Below are 17,152 nucleotides of genomic sequence, written 5' to 3'. Positions count from 1 at the left end.
AGTTCATTACCAGCAAAAAGAGATCCAAAATTGCCATAATCAATCTGTTTACCTTTGACTCTCAGAAGAGTTACATTCAAAATTGCTGTGCCGGGTTGAGCGACTTCTGTACAGTAGTAAAAAGCAGCATGACTTCTCCTTATTTTCTTCATATGAAGAATCAAGGCTCTACTGTAAGGCTCTACAGCAATGCCTGGGCCAAGTACCAGGGGTGAGCCAAAATCAGTGGCGTTAGTGATTCCTAAAACTTCAGGCAGGTTTCCAGTCACAAGCTTCATCCACATTAACTCTGACTCTATAGAGTTGCGTGTACATGTTAGAGTCACATCGTCTCCAGCACCAACAGTTTTTGTTTCAAAGCTTTGACTGTCTGATCCTGAAAAACAAATTAAATGCAGAGTAGTAAGTAACAAAGATTTGTATAAACTGTACATCACCACCTGTTTAACTGTACATTCCTAATATATATAATATAGCAACATGAACGTTCTACATATACTGTACTTACCGCCAATTGCGAGAACAAGCGCTATGCACATTACAATCAGCATTTTCTGGTTTATCCACAGCACACAGTGGGTAAATTAGAATGTGCTGTGAGACCTTTAATGTTAATGAGACTATATCAAAGGGGAGGGAACAATCAGAAGGGAGGGAGCAACTTAACATCAATCTGATTGGCTGCTTTTTTCAGTGTATTAAACACACAGGCTGTAGTTGAACCACAACCACAACTCTTTAACGAGGCATGTTGAAGTGAAGCCATGTGTGCCATATCAGCCCCTGTGTGAACTGTGGTTACTACTTTGAGGCCACTCAGCTTTGACACGTTTATTCTTCAGTAGAGTCGTCACCATCTCTACACACTGCTCCCATCTTTTGGCAGGTACAAGCTCTAACAGACCAGCAGCTTTAATCATAATTAACCAGATGTTTGACTAGTTCAGGCATTTGGAGAGGACAGCAATCACAATCTCATCAGATAAGGAAAATTAAATGATTTATCTCATTAATCTTAATGCAAGCAGTTCAAAGGATGCAGGAAAAAACCAAAACAGACCACTGACACTAAGAAAAACTACCTCAGAACAAACATAAGTGAAGCTTTCAAACTTGTTTCATTGGATTAGATGAAGCAAACAACATTTGATCAGCTCGAGGGGCGAACAATGCCTTTTTCAATGTGAACAGGGAAACCTGGGTCACATTTAATTGAAATGTTTGTTACAATGACCTTGTGTTCACCCTCTCAATTTCAATGGCAGTTTAAGTTTCACATTCAACATAAGTATGATCCATTAACATCACTCACCCAAATCAGATCCTGACAGTAGGAGGTGCTCTAACCAACTGTACCTTTAAATGCTCCAATAATATATCAATATATGCATGCAGCCTGAAGCACACTGCGATCATAGTTACACTTTCATGTCTATTAAACAACTCTCAGGATGTTTGTTTGGATGCTGCATTGTTACATTCCAGAATAACTCCAAATGACACCAGAACCAAATCTAAAATTGTACATTCAAGTAATAAAATGTGGCGTGAGTCTTACAGTCTACTTTTTTTAACCTCATCAGCCTCCACCACAGGGTTAATAATGAAACTTGCACAAGGTTAAAAACACAATTAAAAAAACAACCAATTTGCACCTGGGAAGGTGAACAGAACATGAGCAGAAAAAGAAACATGACCATAATCCATAACGTCCAACAATATAAATTAAGTATGACTGAAGATTCAACACCAGGCATTCATTGGTGGTGGAAGTAGATAACTGAAAATATCTAATTGTGATACAAGCACCAACTTATGCATAAATATACTTTCAAAACATGAAATGTTTAACCAAAAAATTAGCTACAAAACTTTGTAGGGAATCAGAAGTGTGAGGCTGAAGCAGCAGAGACAACTGATGGGTAGACAAAGACATGTGACAGGAGGTGAACATGAACAAAGGGAAACCAATGAGACACAGGTGAAACCAATAAGGGAGGGGGGCAACAATCAAGGGCAAAGAAATGAGAACAGAGGGGAGAACAAAATAAAACAGGAAACCAGACAAACGCAAGTATCATGAAAGCTCACACTTACAGATCGATCGATCGAGAGACTGAAAGGTTAGACACCATTGACTGACTACTGGAGATTGTGTGAAATTAGCTATGAAATGCCATGTTAATAAAGTTTGTCTATCCATATAAATATACATATCCATTAGATTTAGACATGAATATTATGTCCTACATTCATTGCTGTCTGTTTCCCATGCAGTCTGAACTCTCCCCCTGTAACTACATGCAGAAGTCATGTTAAGCTGCAAAGTTAATGTAAAACACTTGGCCTGGCTCTCCTGTACTGGCTCACCCTGTCAGTTCAGGTGCCACTATCTAACTACACCATCTGTGTTATTGATGCTGGGCTTTTTAAATTGTATTTGGAAATGTAATCTTCACCATGAACACGTCTATTCATATCCATTTTTGAACATCCAAAATTCACAATTCAAGCTTTAGAAATGTGGAAAACATTTCTTTACACAGACAGGAATCGTTTCTCGCGTCTGCTTCATTTTATCATATCTCTTTTATTGAAGACTTCACTCAATCTAATAGTAAGTAACAAAGGCACACTATCACCAAAGGCCAAACTATTAAATTCGGTCAGAACAATGTCACAGGAAAATTTGATCTTCTGTGCTGAAGTAATCAGACTCCACCTTAAGTTCTGACTCTAGCGTAGGTGCTTTCTGCCTCAGCGGCTCTCACAGGTCTTTCTCCTGCATCACCAAAGTTCCTTTCGGTGAAGTTTGGTGCAGAATAAACCAACAGGTCCTCATCTCTCTGAGGAAATACAGACACATGTTGTCAGAGTGAAGAACTTACACACAGAAACCCCACTCTCAGAGTCTACTGTTGCTATTTCAGTCAAGCAAGAATGGAGTTTAATGAGAGCATGTAAGTGACCTCAATAATTCTTTTGTGAAAAAAATGTGAAAAAGTGGGTTTGGGAGGTTAAATGGTTCCTTCCATCTTCCATCAAAATGCAATAACACGACAAAATTTACATTTCAGACATTCTGTTAAAAATGTGAATCCCTTTTAAAGTAAACCAATATACAAAAATTGAACTGCTACTACTTTTAAAGATATATTTTATTTCTTACCTGCTGACTTTGCTGATCCGCACAGACTGTTGCAGCTGGAATATAAGACGAACAAGCAGTCAGTAATAATCAACACATGTTAGAGTGTGTGTGTGTGTGTGTGTGTGTGTGTGTGTGTGTGCTCTCTTACCTTTGCAGCAGTGACATGTTTTATTCTTTATGGTGTAAATGAGGAGAGCGATCACAATCAAATTAACGGCCAAAGCAGCAGATAACAGTGGCACCATCATATTGACCCCAAATGCCTGCGTGCTGCTTCCTACAATGAAAATTCACAATGAGTAAAGTATAATCATAATGCCTTTTGATGAGATATAGATAAAGTTATTTGAACTTCAGTGAATCGTATATGACTCAGTATGCACATCTATCTCCATTTGTTCAATTAACAGAACAATGTATTTACCTTCAGTGTTCAGTTTTGTTCCATTTCCAAACCAAATCTCCCCACATGAGGCCACAGCACAGTAATAAGTCCCAGCATCAGAGGAGCTGACGTGCTTAGAGAAGCTGTAGACACAACTCTGTGGAGAGCCTCTCTCAACAAGTCTCTCACACTCATCACCACTGTTACCATGAGCATGAATGAAACTGGGATGAGATCCATCTGATCTGGCTCTGAACCAGAACACACTGTCCTCTCCTGGACAGTGTTTGTCCTCAGAATCAATGAGGACCGAACACTGGAGAGTCACTGAGTCTCCTGGACGGGCTTGGTCAGATGGAAACGTCTGAATGCCAGCAGTGATATCAGGATCTGCTCCTGGGTCACACAAAACATGAAAAGTCATACTAATACTTCAATAAAATCCTTAAGGAATTCCTGGAGACATGTTAGAGTTTCACATCACATTGTTTCAGAAACATGTAACGATTTAAATTACAAAAAGGTCATCATCTGAGCAGGTTCTTGACTTTAACAAGAATAATAAATTCTATGTTTACCTTCAAATTTTAGCAATGTTGCATTCAAAACTGTCAAGTCGAGGCCTGTTTTTACACAGCAGTAAACTCCAGAATCACTCATCTCCGTTTCTGTTATGTGAAGAACAAAGCTTCCAGGCTCTTGTTTTGTTGTAAAGCGAGGAGTTGAATTAACAACTTCAGAATCAAACGCAAATGCTCCTCCTAAAACTTCTGGAAATTTTCCGTAAGCAAGTCTGATCCAGAATAAGCGTACTAAATTCCAAGAGTTATCCCGGATACAGGTTAAGGTCACAGGTTCTCCAACTTGAACTGTTTTTGTGTCAAAGCTCGGAGCATCTTTGCATTCTGTAAAACAAATGAAACACACGCAGTGATTAAGGAGCAACATTCAACCTTATTCATTCAAACAAATTACAGTAATTGAAATACATTTGTAGTAAAACCTTTTCCCATACTTACGCCCAGTTCTGAGAATGAGAATGAAAGAAAGTATGACCAGCATCCTCTGATTGATTCTCCTCAAACTGCATTGACAGACGATTCATGTTTGATATGTTAATATCAAATGGGAGGGAACAATCTCAAGACTAATCTGATTGGCCCACTGGCATGTGTGTTTTGCACAGCACTGCCACAGTGGAAACAATCGCAACCAAATGTTCCAACCTAAACCCAAGAAACAACACAAGCAGCAAGACTTTGTCATTTAATGTTTACATGAGTTGGCTTCTTACATTAGGACTTCACCTATTAGATTCTCTGCATGTCCAGTTGAGCGTGCTTGGACATGAAGGTAAGTAGAAATTAAGTTCAACCCCATTAATCTTAGACTCATATTAGATTCATATAAATGAATGTAAAGAAGGTACAGGTTAATCAGCTCCGATCTTTAAGTGACTGCCATCTTCTGGTGTGAAACTATATGACACCAAAGTCAAAATTCAGGAACCATTTTATTTACTCACTTTCATTTTGCATGTTACATCATCGTCTCCCTTCAGTCCTCTGTTGGAGCCTGGAGTCCCATCATACACTGGCAATATGATGCTGTTACAGGATTATACAAGCAATGAAGATTTTCCTCACGTAGATGTTCAATATCTGTACAGGGTTAGAGAACATTAAAAGCTAATTTTATGAAATATATTAGATAAGTAGACATGCACTGCAATAAATGACTTGATGACACACACACAGGCAGGCAGGCACACACGCAGGCAGGCAGGCAGGCACACACGCAGCCAGGCACACCCGCAGGCAGGCAGACACACAGTTACAGGCACCCTGACAGACATTGAGCATTGTTGCGGCTGCCTGTCAAAAAAGTTGTGAACTGAACTGGGCTCTTCTTCCTGTCATGTTCTCAGTTTTACTTTTCAGGAAGTGGTCAGACTTTTATTGAACCCTTAAGCCAACCTAAGTAGGATTACACAACAGTAGCTCTGTTCACAAACAATAACAGTTGATTATTGGGGGCAGGACAGTGAGACAAACACTCCCATAGTTCATCTGTTTGTCACTGAGCTTTTGCACTGCAGCAGTCGGGCTTTGGTGCTCTTCTTTCGGCTACATAAGTCCCACCACCCACCACAATCTAACTGCTTTTGACCACCCGGCCCCTTTTCTCTGGTAACGGCAAAGGAAACTGTTCTCACACAGCAAACTAACATTAGTTTAAGTGCTTAAATGAGCCAACCATACAAGACATATCTCTGTTTTCAGATATCAATCTTCAATAAATGTTCTGGGGCACCTTCATGTTGAAAAGAAAAATACAAGACCAGAATTTCACAAAGGATCATTTCGCAGATCTGGTCCTAAACGTATTTGTTTAAAAGATTTTGTATCTCATATATACATATAAACATATTTAACCTACCTAGTGTGTCACACTTTCAGGTCTCTTTTAAGCTCTACATTTTCATGAACTAAGAGTGAAATGCAGTCTATCTTTATCAATTCCAGATGATAGAATAAAACACAACCTGGCCTGTTAAACAAAACAAAGCTTTGTATCCGATCCTTTGTAGTAAACACAGACTGTCAGAGCCAGTATCCTGATTAGAAATGTAACTTTTGTTAACCCCCAACTTCTTCATTGCATTTATCTATATTTTTCCCTTACAAAAGTAATCATGCAGGATGAAAACCTTTATAAGCCTCAAATACTGTCGTGTCTGATCGTGTGATGGTTCACTGTTTCTGTCAGACCCATTGTTGTCTCTCCTCTTGTACCTGGTTACATTAGTGACAGGGGACAATGCTTAGCTGTGGAATCACATGTTATGATTGAGATGGAGCAGAATCTCATGTCCACGTGTCGTATTCAATTCAGATAAAACTAAAGCAAACTAAATGAAGCCTTCCCACCCTCTTGTACTTCACCCCACATCCTGTTGATGCATGAACACAGACCTATTCTGAGTAAACACACTTGGTGGTTGGCCAGAGGTGAAAGAGATGGCCAACCACAGCTTACAAGTACAAGCGTAGCTGCTGCATGTGGCTTTGCTGTTTGTTTCCATGGCAAACAAACTTGAGTTTCAGCTTCAGCTTCACACCCTGCTGTGAGATGACACAGTTGATCAGTTGCACAAAAAAATCTTCTGAACAAAATATTTTAATAAAGGATTTTTAGAGAAGAAAATATATTTATATAGATAAAACGAACACATTCAGACCAGAAAGTGAGCAAGAGCTGGTGAGACTGAAACTACTTTGATCAGTGTTTAAAATCAGTCAGTCAGTATCAGTAAAAGTAATTTGTTACAGGTAGAGAAGGACAAGTACTTGAATCTAGAGTAATCTAGAATGTCTAGGTGGTGTGATGCAACACATCCAAGTCAGTGGAACAGGCAGTCAAGTGGCTGAGAAAGATCGAGGGCTCAGGTTTACCAGGCAAGTTCAAAGTCTGGTAAGAAGTGCTGTTGACATCCGTAGAAGGAGTCAAGAGGGGAGTAAAGTGCAGGCGTCACCTTAAGATCAGTACACAAATGGCCAGCTGACACATCAGTGGCACAGGCAGAGACATACTGAGGTGGAAGCACACTTTAGGGAACCTGTGCATGGGGACACTTCCAATCAACGACTTCCAGCAGTAAGGAAAAGCAGACCCAAGGCAAAGGAGAGCCATCTTACAAGCCGGGGTCCGACACCTGGAGGAGGTAGAATCACACGATTGGCGAAAGAACTTGAATCACACGGAGCCTGCACTCAGTGGGAGTTGCCAATGTGGAAGATCACATGGCCCATGCTTTGGAGGCTTTCACATCTATTTCCTTCTCTGGTCAGTGTTTGGCACTGTCCAAACACCAATGAAGCATTGTCTCTCAGCATGGAAGATGCTTACAGTCTGGGAATAGCAGGAAGGATCGGGAAGATAGCTACTCGTAGGTTGGGGAAGGAAGAGGAGCATCTTGTTGGCTCTGGAACGGGAGGGAGGATTTGAGACAGAAGCCATTAGAAGATTGTCCATCACTGCTGACCCACCAACTGGAGGACCAAGAGGTTCAGTGTTGAAAGAGATTTGGGCGCCACTGATAACATCTTCTCCTGGTCAAAAGCTTCAGTCATAGGCAAGTGACTGAATGTATCTAGTATCAAGATGTATCTAATAAGTGAGAAGACATTTTGTGGCTTCAGGGTTAGCAGCCCCAGTGCTGGCCTCTTTCTGGGTATTAGGCCTTCCCTGGTCTTACCCTCAGCAATGGGCCTTGGCGTGCTCCTTCAGTCAGAGCTTTCAGCCATGTATCACTTGAATGTAGCAAGGTAGCTACATCAGACACAGGAGCTGCTGTGCACACCAGCCTCTCACATCCTATAGTTATGTCTCCTCTGTTTTGCATGCGTCAGGATGTGAGAGCACACCTGGCGCGTTTGTGTAGACAATGTCTACACATCGTCTACACGTTTGTGTAGATGTTTGTCTGGATGGGTTTTACCAGAACCAGCTTTGAACCAGAACGCACTGCGATCGGGACACAGTTGTGTGACAATATTCACACTATAAACCTTGATATTTTGCGACCCAAATGCATTTACAACTATGGCCAAAACACACAAAAAATACTTGGATACAACAATTTCATCAAAGGTCATACTGCTAACAGCTTCAGCGTGATACTTGTCCCTGCTTGATATCTTGGGTTCATAGATAGAAACTGAATCTGTTGGTCCAATGTTTTGAACAAGGAAGTTTGAACAAACAAGGAAATCACACATGAGCTATCCTATGAATATTTTGGCAACTTTTCCTTGGATAATCTTTAGAAGATAGTGTGACGGAGCGGCACTGTGACGGCGCAGCCCCGTCAATGACTGTGGTCAGCGCACACACGCACATCCCCCCTCCCTCCTATCCGTTCTCCCTCGGTTTTGAATAAACCCCGTTATTTTTTCTCCGTCAGTAGTGCAACCAAAGGTGCCGACTTGGTGGTTCTGCGGTCGGTCTAAACATACATTTACACAAACAGTCAGATACGCGCACCATGTGGTTGAGATGCGCTGCACGTTCGCTCAGCAGTGTCTCAGCCAGGGTTGGTTGGCCAAACAGAGGCGTAACTTTTCCTTTGTTGAAAAAGAATGTTTTCGAGCACTTTCACGATGATGTCATATGTTTTTGGTTTGTAGTACTATATTTGGGTAACAGATGGTTTCATTGCTGAAGAATGAGATAAAAATCTAAATAATTTGTGTTATTTCTATTTGGGTTTAAGGAAGCAATGACTGCTGTGTTGTGATTAGAAATTGTGTTAATTGTTTTTGTGAAATTGTTTAAGCCTAGTGGGAGGGGCTAGGGACATAAAAGAGACTGCCTTCAGCCTGGGAGCCGGCAGTTGTGGTCTGGTTACAACAAAGGTAACATTGACATTTATGCTATTGGATTGGATTGAGTTTTCTTTTGAAAAACTGTTAGTGAGGAACTCCTTTTTTTTCTTATATTGTGAAACCTGTTATTTAAGGTATTTTTTTTGTTTGGCTGTCTTTGTGCATTTTGTTTTGTATCGTGAATATTTTCATAATAAAATAGCATCAACAATATCTTCCGACGACGCCTGGTGTTTGTGGAGTTTGGAGGAAGAACCCTGCGACAGATAGTTTGTATCTCATGTCATAAACTCGAATTTCCTTGGGTCTATCTGCATCCATTCACATAGGACAAAAAGTGCCGGATCTCATGAATGAATGAATCTACTGTAACCAGATTTTGTAGACATTTACACTCACTTTGTCGATAACAGGAAGATTTGGCTCATCACATCTAAACATGACATTGTAGAAGCAATAGGATTTTTCCCTCTTCTTTGGGGATCAGCTTCATCTACCCATGCCGACCACACCCACTTGCATCCAGCAGAGTTTCCACCATTTTTGTCTGAAACCCTTGAATCGTTTTCCATGAAGAATGTTTGCTCAAGTCAAAAACAAGTTTTACTCTAACACAGGGACATAGTCTTGGAAAGCAGACACAACCAATCGATAGAGAAAAAGATGATTTGTTTACCAACTGCAAAATATGGGTGTGTCCACTGCATGATTGGTCCATGTGTGTTGTTTATCCACTATGTGTGTTTGTGTGTGACAAGCTGGGCGTTATTCTGAATCCTGCAGCAGTTCTAAACAAGACACCCTTTGATCACGAAGATTGTGCATAGGCGCCTATGTTTGTTTGATGCAAGAGTTCATTCTGACATCATCCCATCTCAGCAATATGCAGTCTTACGTCTTGCCAACAACTGCTGTGGGCGTGTAGCATCTCTCCCAGTAATAATTTTTAAATATAATTATTATTGTAATTTTAGACGGAAGCTATAAAAAAAAATCAGAGAGCACAAACTTGATATAAATGCAGGTCCAGTTGTTGGACTACAGACCTCTTTTTAGCTTCAGAATATTACAAACATGATGCCAAACCACAAAGCCTTTGTCCAACCAGCATAAGAACAAGTCACCTTTGTTACTGTGTCTGTGAACAACAGCAAATAAAATAGAATGATATTATCCATCAACAATGTGGTTCATATTTTATCGGACAACCTCCTTTTCTCTTGCAATGCTTCACTTGCCCCTGTGCTGCATTTATGTGCTGAACAAGATGTGTAGAGGATGAATCAATAAATCACATTTTATTAGCAAAACTCTTTCATTCTACAACCAAAATAAAACATGTCATGACTGAACCCGATGGATTCAACACTTTATTGTAAAATAAAAAAAGTGTTAAATCCAATACTTGAGTATGTATTACAATGAGATAGACAGACAGACAGGTTGGTCAGTCCATTGATAGAAAGTTTTTTCGGTAAATTCATTCTTAAAGACTAGATTCTAGATTTACAAAAAGCCCATTTGGAAATTTGCAATGTATTTTTGGGTTAAATGAGGTGACTAATTTCATTGGTAAACCTTCACATCAGAGTAGACGCTCTCCTCCCCCGCTGCTGCTGCATCTCTCCTCAGGCCTTGGTCTGGCTTCCTCCTGGCAAACCTTGGTGCTGCATAAACCAAAGAGTCCTCACCTCTCTGTAAGGAAATATGGAAATATAAAACAAAAACCCCAATTTAAATAATTTTATCATATACACATACACATCTAAATGACAATGAAAAGACATTCATGTTGTTTCTATTATCACATTTCTTACCTGCTGACCTTGATGATCACTGTTAGTTGTTGCCGTCCGTGGTTGCCGTGAAAAGCAGGCTGGATTATAAAATTACAAAAACAACAATATTGATGGAATTTCATAACTGTGCTTCAGGAATAAGTGTTGATATCAATCCAGAGAAGTCTAGTAAATCAAAACCCTTTTTTACTACATTGGGGTTGGAGTTTGCTCACCGTCGCCGTACTTCAGTGCGTAAATGAGAAAAACTACAACGATCAGACTCAGGATCAAAGCAGCAGACAACAGGAACAGAATGGAACTGGTCTTATGTGAATCTGCATCTGCCGGGAAAAGGGACAAATGAAAATGTAGCTTTTGATGTTTCATTAGTTGATCATTGATTTTCTTGACTTTCCATAACTTCAAATAGAATACTCAATCGGCAGATTCCTGATTGATATGATAGTCACCTTCAATGTCCAGTTGTGTTCCATTTCCAAACCAAATCTCCCCACATGTGGCCACAGCACAGTAATAAGTCCCAGCATCAGAGGAGCTGACGTTCTTGGAGATGTTGTAGAAACAACTCTGTACAGGGGGCATCAGGCCCTTCTGACATTCATCACCACTGTTTCTATGAGCATAAATCAAACTGGGGTTAGATTCATTTGATCCGGCTTTAAACCAGTGCACACGGTCTTCTGGACAGGTTTTTTCCTCATAGTAAGTGACTGAACACTGGAGAGTCACAGAGTCTCCTGGACGGACTGGATCAGGTGGGAAAATGACAGCTTTGATATCACGTTCTGGCCCTGGGAAACAAAAAACAAGCAGTGAATATATTCCTACTGTCTTCTATGAAAATTAAATTGTACTGCAGAAAGAACGCATAGTATGAAGCAACATGAAATACATCCAACCTGGAGATTCCATCAATCCTCAAACAAAATTCAGGTTTTTATTCGAAAAAGCGTAATATTACCCTTATTCTTGTTTACATCAGTTTTGAATGATATTAAAAACAACAAAACGCTTTTCAGACATGGATTTGAAAGTTGAAAGTCAGGCATCATTCAGTGTGAACATATTCATTGTAATGAATTTGCCTGATCAGAAATCCAGTAGATGTCTGGAGACAGAAATACAAAATGTTTTGCCATCATCAATTTGTTTACCTTTGACTCTCAGAAGAGTTGCATTCAAAATTGCTGTCTTGAGTCCAGCGATTTCTGTACAGTAGTAAAAAGCAGCATCACTTCTCTTTATATTTTTCATATGAAGAATAAAGGACCCAGGTTCTTCATCTACTGTAATGTCAGGGCCAAGTACTCTGGAAAACCCAGAACCAAATGTGTAAGTGATTGCTAAAACTTCAGGCAGGTTTCCAGTCACAAGCTTCATCCACATTAACTCTCCTGACTTTGTAGAGTTGCGTGTACATGTGAGAGTCAAATCGTCTCCAGCACCAACAGTTTTTGTCACAAAGCTTTGACTGTCTGATCCTGAAAAACAAATCAAATGCAGAGAAATAAGTAACAAAGATTTTATAAACTGTACATCACCACATTTTACTGTTCAAGGGAAAACAATACCTAAGATAAAGTAAGCTTGAATATGAACGTTCTGATCTACATATGCTGTACTTACCGCCAATTGAGAGAACAAGCGCTATGCACAATACAATCAGCATTTTCTGGTTGATCCACAGCACACAGTGGGTAAATTAGAATGTGCTGCAAGACGATTAATGTTTATGAGACTTTATCAAAGGGGAGGGAACAATCAGAAGGGAGGGAGCAACTTAACATCAATCTGATTGGCTGCTTTTTTCAGTATATTAACCACACAGGCTGTAGTTGTACCACAATGCTAATATCAGCTCAGTGTTTTTAATATACACATGTGACAGTGCTTTCACCATCATTTTTTGTGCTTTTGTGGTCTGATGATTTCATTGTGTTCAAAGTCGCTGTTTCAATTGTTGCACTGTTTGGTCCAGAACAATTTGCAGGGGGAAGGAGACAGTATTCATTCCACCTTTTCATACTCAAATGTGTTGCTTAACACAAGCAAGTATCGTAACAAGCTCAGAATAATAGCATTTAACTTAAAATAACTTCAACAAGGCATGTTTAAGTTAAGCCGTGTGTGCCTTATCAACCCGTGTGAACTGTGGTTACTACTGTTAGGCCTCTCAGCTTTGACTTGTGTAGTCTACCTTCACCATCTCCTTACACACTGCTGCCATCTTTTGGCAGGAACAAGCTCTAACAGACCAGCAGCTTTAATCACAATTAACAAGATGTTTGACTACTTCAGACATTCAGAGAGGACAGTAACCACAATCTGATTAAATAAAGGAGATTAGATTAATATTTATCTCATCAATTTTAATTCAAGCAGCTGAAGGGATGCAGGAAAAGAACAACAAAAAGACCAATAACACTTAAAAAAAAAAAAAAAACTAACGCAGAACAAACAAAAGTAAAGCTTTCAAACTTGTTTTATTCCATTAGATGAAGCACACGACATTTAATCAGCTCAGGTAGCAGACAATGCCTCTTTCAATGTGAACAAGGAAACCCAAGTCATTTTTAAATTTGAGATGTTACAATGACCTCGTGTTAACCCACTCATACACTGATGGCAGGGACATACTACGCACAGCATCAACAAGCACATCAGGAGCAGTGAGAGGTTCAATGTCTTGTTAAGGAACAATGACAGGCTGGAACTGAACCAGACAACTGATCTACCATCCAGAGCCAGGCTGCCCCATGTTGCATCTGAACTCAGACATGGACCTCAGTGTAGTTTCAATGGCAGTTTAACATTCAACACAAGTATCATCCATTAACATCACTCACCCAAATCAGATCCTGACTGAAGAATAAACACCAGAATCAACACCAGACCCTAACCCTCAGAGTCATTGGTGGTGAAAGCAGATAACTGAAATCATCTAATTGGGATATAAGCACCAACTTATGCATGAATACACTTTTGCAACATGAAATTCCAAACTAAGCTCCATATTTAAACAAAAAAATGACCTATAAAATTTTCAGAACTTCAATCTACCAATTGTTACATGTATAAATTGTTTTAGGCCACATTTGCAAGGGTAATCCACAACAAACACAAAGCAGACATATAAACACTTACTAGGCACTAATGAAGTAGCTCAAGGTACAAAGGAGGAATCCAGGAACACGACAGCAGAAAACAGGATCCACACCAGGAGAAAACAAGAAACAGGGCCCATAACTGGAACAACAGAACAAGATAACAACACAAACTGGCAAAGGGTAACACAAAATGGAGTCTAAACACACTTGGACAACTGATGGCTAGACAAAGACATGTGACAGGAGGTGAACATGAACAAAGGGAAACCAATGAGACACAGGTGAAACCAATAAGGGAGGGGGGGCAACAATCATCAAGGGCAAAGAAATGAGAACAGAGGGGAGAACAAAATAAAACAGGAAACCAGACAAACGCAAGTATCATGAAAGCTCACACTTAGATAGATAGATAGAGAGACTGAAAGTTTAGACACCATTGACTGACTACAGGAGATTTTGTGAAATTAGCTATGAAATGCCATGTAAATAAAGCTTGTTTATCCATATCAATATACATATCCATTAGATTTGGACATGAATATTATGTCCTACGTTCATTGCTGTTTGTTTCCCATGCAGTCTGAACTCTCCCCCTGTAACTACATGCAGAAGTCATGTTAAGCTGCAAAGTCATGTAAAACACTTGGCCTGGCTCTCCTGTACTGGCTCACCCTGTCAGTTCAGGTGCCACTATCTAACTACACCATCTGTGTTATTGATGCCGGGCTCTTTAGATTGTATTTGGAAATGTAATCTTCACCATGAACACGTCTATTCATATCCATTTTTGATCACCCAAAATTCACAATTTAAGCTTTAGAAATGTGGAAAGCATTTCTTTACACAGACAGGAAACTTTTTTTCGCATCTGCTTCATTTTATCATAACTCTTTTATTGAAGACTTCACTCAAGTTATTAGTTAGTTACAAAGGTAAGGTATCAGCGAAGGCCAAACTATTAAATTAGGTCATTTTGCAGAACAATGTCACAGTAAATTTGATCTTCTGTGCTTAAGTAATGAGACTCCACCTTAAGTTCTGACTCTAGCGTAGGTGCTTTCTGCCTCAGCGGCTCTCACAGGCCTTTCTCCTGCATCACCAAAGTTTCTCCTGGTGAAGTTTGGTGCAGAATAAACCAACAGGTCCTCATCTCTCTGAGGAAATACAGACAAGTGTTATCAGAGTGAAGAACTTACACACAGAAACCCCACCCAAAGTTAGCAGGTCAACTGTCAACTCAGAGTCTACTGTTGCTATTTCAGTCACGCAAGAATGGAGTTTAATGAAAGCATGTAAGTGACCTCAATAATTGTTTTGTGAAAGAAATATTTAATAACTGGGTCTGAGGGGTTAAATGGTTCCTTCCATCTTCCATCAACATGTAATAACATGACAAAATTTGTATTTGAGAGATTCTCTTTAATTTTAGTGTGTGCCTATTTTAGTCATTGACAATCATAGTATTTGACAATATTTTAACGTTTATTAGGATTTTAATGTCCAGCTCGGGACATCAAACGACAAACCCCAAAATCTCAAGTTAATGTCAAACAATTATTGTCCCTTTGAAATAAACTATTACTACTTTGAAATAAATATATTTTATTTCTCACCTGCTGACTTTGCTGATCAGCACCGAATGTTGCAGCTGGAATATAAAATGAACAAGCAGTCAGTAATAATACTACAAGTATTCAAGGTTCATTGCTTGATTTACTGAAGACATTAAACCAATTTAGTTCCTACAAAATACTGTTAGTGTGTGTGTGTGTGTGTGTGTGTGTGTGTGTGTGTGTGTGTGTGTGTGTGTGTGTGTGTGTGTGTGTGTGAACTCTCTTACCTTTGCAGCAGTGACGTGTTTTTTTCTTCATGTTGTAAATGAGGAGAGCGATCACAATCAAACTAACGGCCAAAGCAGCAGATAACAGTGGCACCATCATATTGACCTCAAATGCCTGCGTGCTGCTTCCTACAATGAAAATTCACAATGAGTAAAGTTTAATGATAATATAAGTTTGCCTTTTGATATTTAGATAGTTATATAAACCTCAGTGAATTTTATATGACTCAGTATGCACATATATCTCCATTTTTCCAATTAACAGAACAATGTATTTACCTTCAGGGTTCAGTTTTGTTCCATTTCCAAACCAAATCTCCCCACATGAGGCCACAGCACAGTAATAAGTCCTAGCATCAGAGGAGCTGACGTGCTTAGAGATGTTGTAGACACAACTCTGTGGAGAGCCTCTCTCAACACGTCTCTCACACTCATCACCACTGTTACCATGAGCATGAATGAAACTGGGATGAGATCCATCTGATCTGGCTCTGAACCAGAACACACTGTCCTCTCCTGGACAGAGTTTGTCCTCAGAATCAATGAGGACCGAACACTGGAGAGTCACTGAGTCTCCTGGATGGGCTTGGTCAGATGGAAACGTCTGAATGCCAGCATTGATATCAGGATCTGCTCCTGGGTCAAACAAAAGAAGAGACAATTTGTGTATAAAATCTAAAGTAATTCTATAAGATCTGTTTGAATTCTGAATTGTGTGTTTACCTTTGATTTTTAGACATGTTGCATTCAAGACTGTCATGTTGATGTTGTCTGCTTTTAAACAGCAGTAAACTCCAGAATCACTCATCTTTGTTTTATTAATATGCAGAACAAAGCTTCCAGGCTCTTGTTTTGCTGTAAAGTGAGGTGTTGTATCAGAAACATTATAATCAAAGTAATGTGTTCCTCCTAAAACTTCTGGAAATTTTCCAAAAGCAAGTCTGATCCAAAATAAGTGTGCTCCAAACCAAGACTTATCCCGGATACAAGTTAAGGTCACAGGTTCTCCAACTCGAACAGTTTTTGTGTCAAAGCTTGGCGCATCTTTACATTCTGTAAAACAAATGAAAGACACGCTGTGATTAAGGAGCAACCTTCAACCTAATCACTGTCAGAAAATTACAGTAATTGAAAAAATATAGTAAAAATATAGTAAAAAAGAAAATCTTTTCCCATACTTACGCCCAGTTCGGAGAATGAGAATGATAGAAAGTATAACCAGCATCCTCTGATTGATTCGCTTCAAACTGCACTGACAGATGATTCATGTTCGATGTGTTAATATCAAATGGGAGGGAACAATCTCAAAACTAATCTGATTGGCCTGCTGGCATGTTTGTGTTTTGCACAGCACTGCCACAGTGGAAACAATCGCAACCAAAGTTTCCAAACTAAACTAAAGAAACAACACAAGCAGCAAATGATTAAATGTTGAATTGATGTTTGCATGATTTAGTTTCTATCATTGACACTTGACTTG

The 17,152-nt window shown here is 39.5% G+C and overlaps 1 protein-coding gene across 1 annotated transcript; it reads right to left on the bottom strand.

The window, feature by feature from the left end:
- Positions 1-8,875: 8,875 nt before the first annotated feature.
- On the bottom strand, positions 8,876-16,908 carry LOC142999639 (uncharacterized). The gene is made up of 5 exons (XM_076149262.1): positions 16,855-16,908; positions 16,396-16,725; positions 15,952-16,308; positions 15,446-15,480; positions 8,876-8,938 (listed from the first exon to the last, which is right to left on the bottom strand). The coding sequence occupies exons 1-5, from the start codon at positions 16,895-16,897 to the stop codon at positions 8,876-8,878; spliced, it is 828 nt and encodes a 275-aa protein (XP_076005377.1). The 5' UTR covers positions 16,898-16,908.
- Positions 16,909-17,152: the final 244 nt, after the last annotated feature.

The sequence above is a fragment of the Genypterus blacodes genome, unplaced genomic scaffold (genome assembly GCF_046128005.1).
Source record: "Genypterus blacodes isolate CSIRO-AG114 ecotype Tasmania unplaced genomic scaffold, CSIRO-AGI_Gbla_v1 ptg000044l_1, whole genome shotgun sequence".
Taxonomy (NCBI): Eukaryota; Metazoa; Chordata; class Actinopteri; order Ophidiiformes; family Ophidiidae; genus Genypterus; species Genypterus blacodes.
This window is presented reverse-complemented; position numbering and strand designations above follow the sequence as displayed.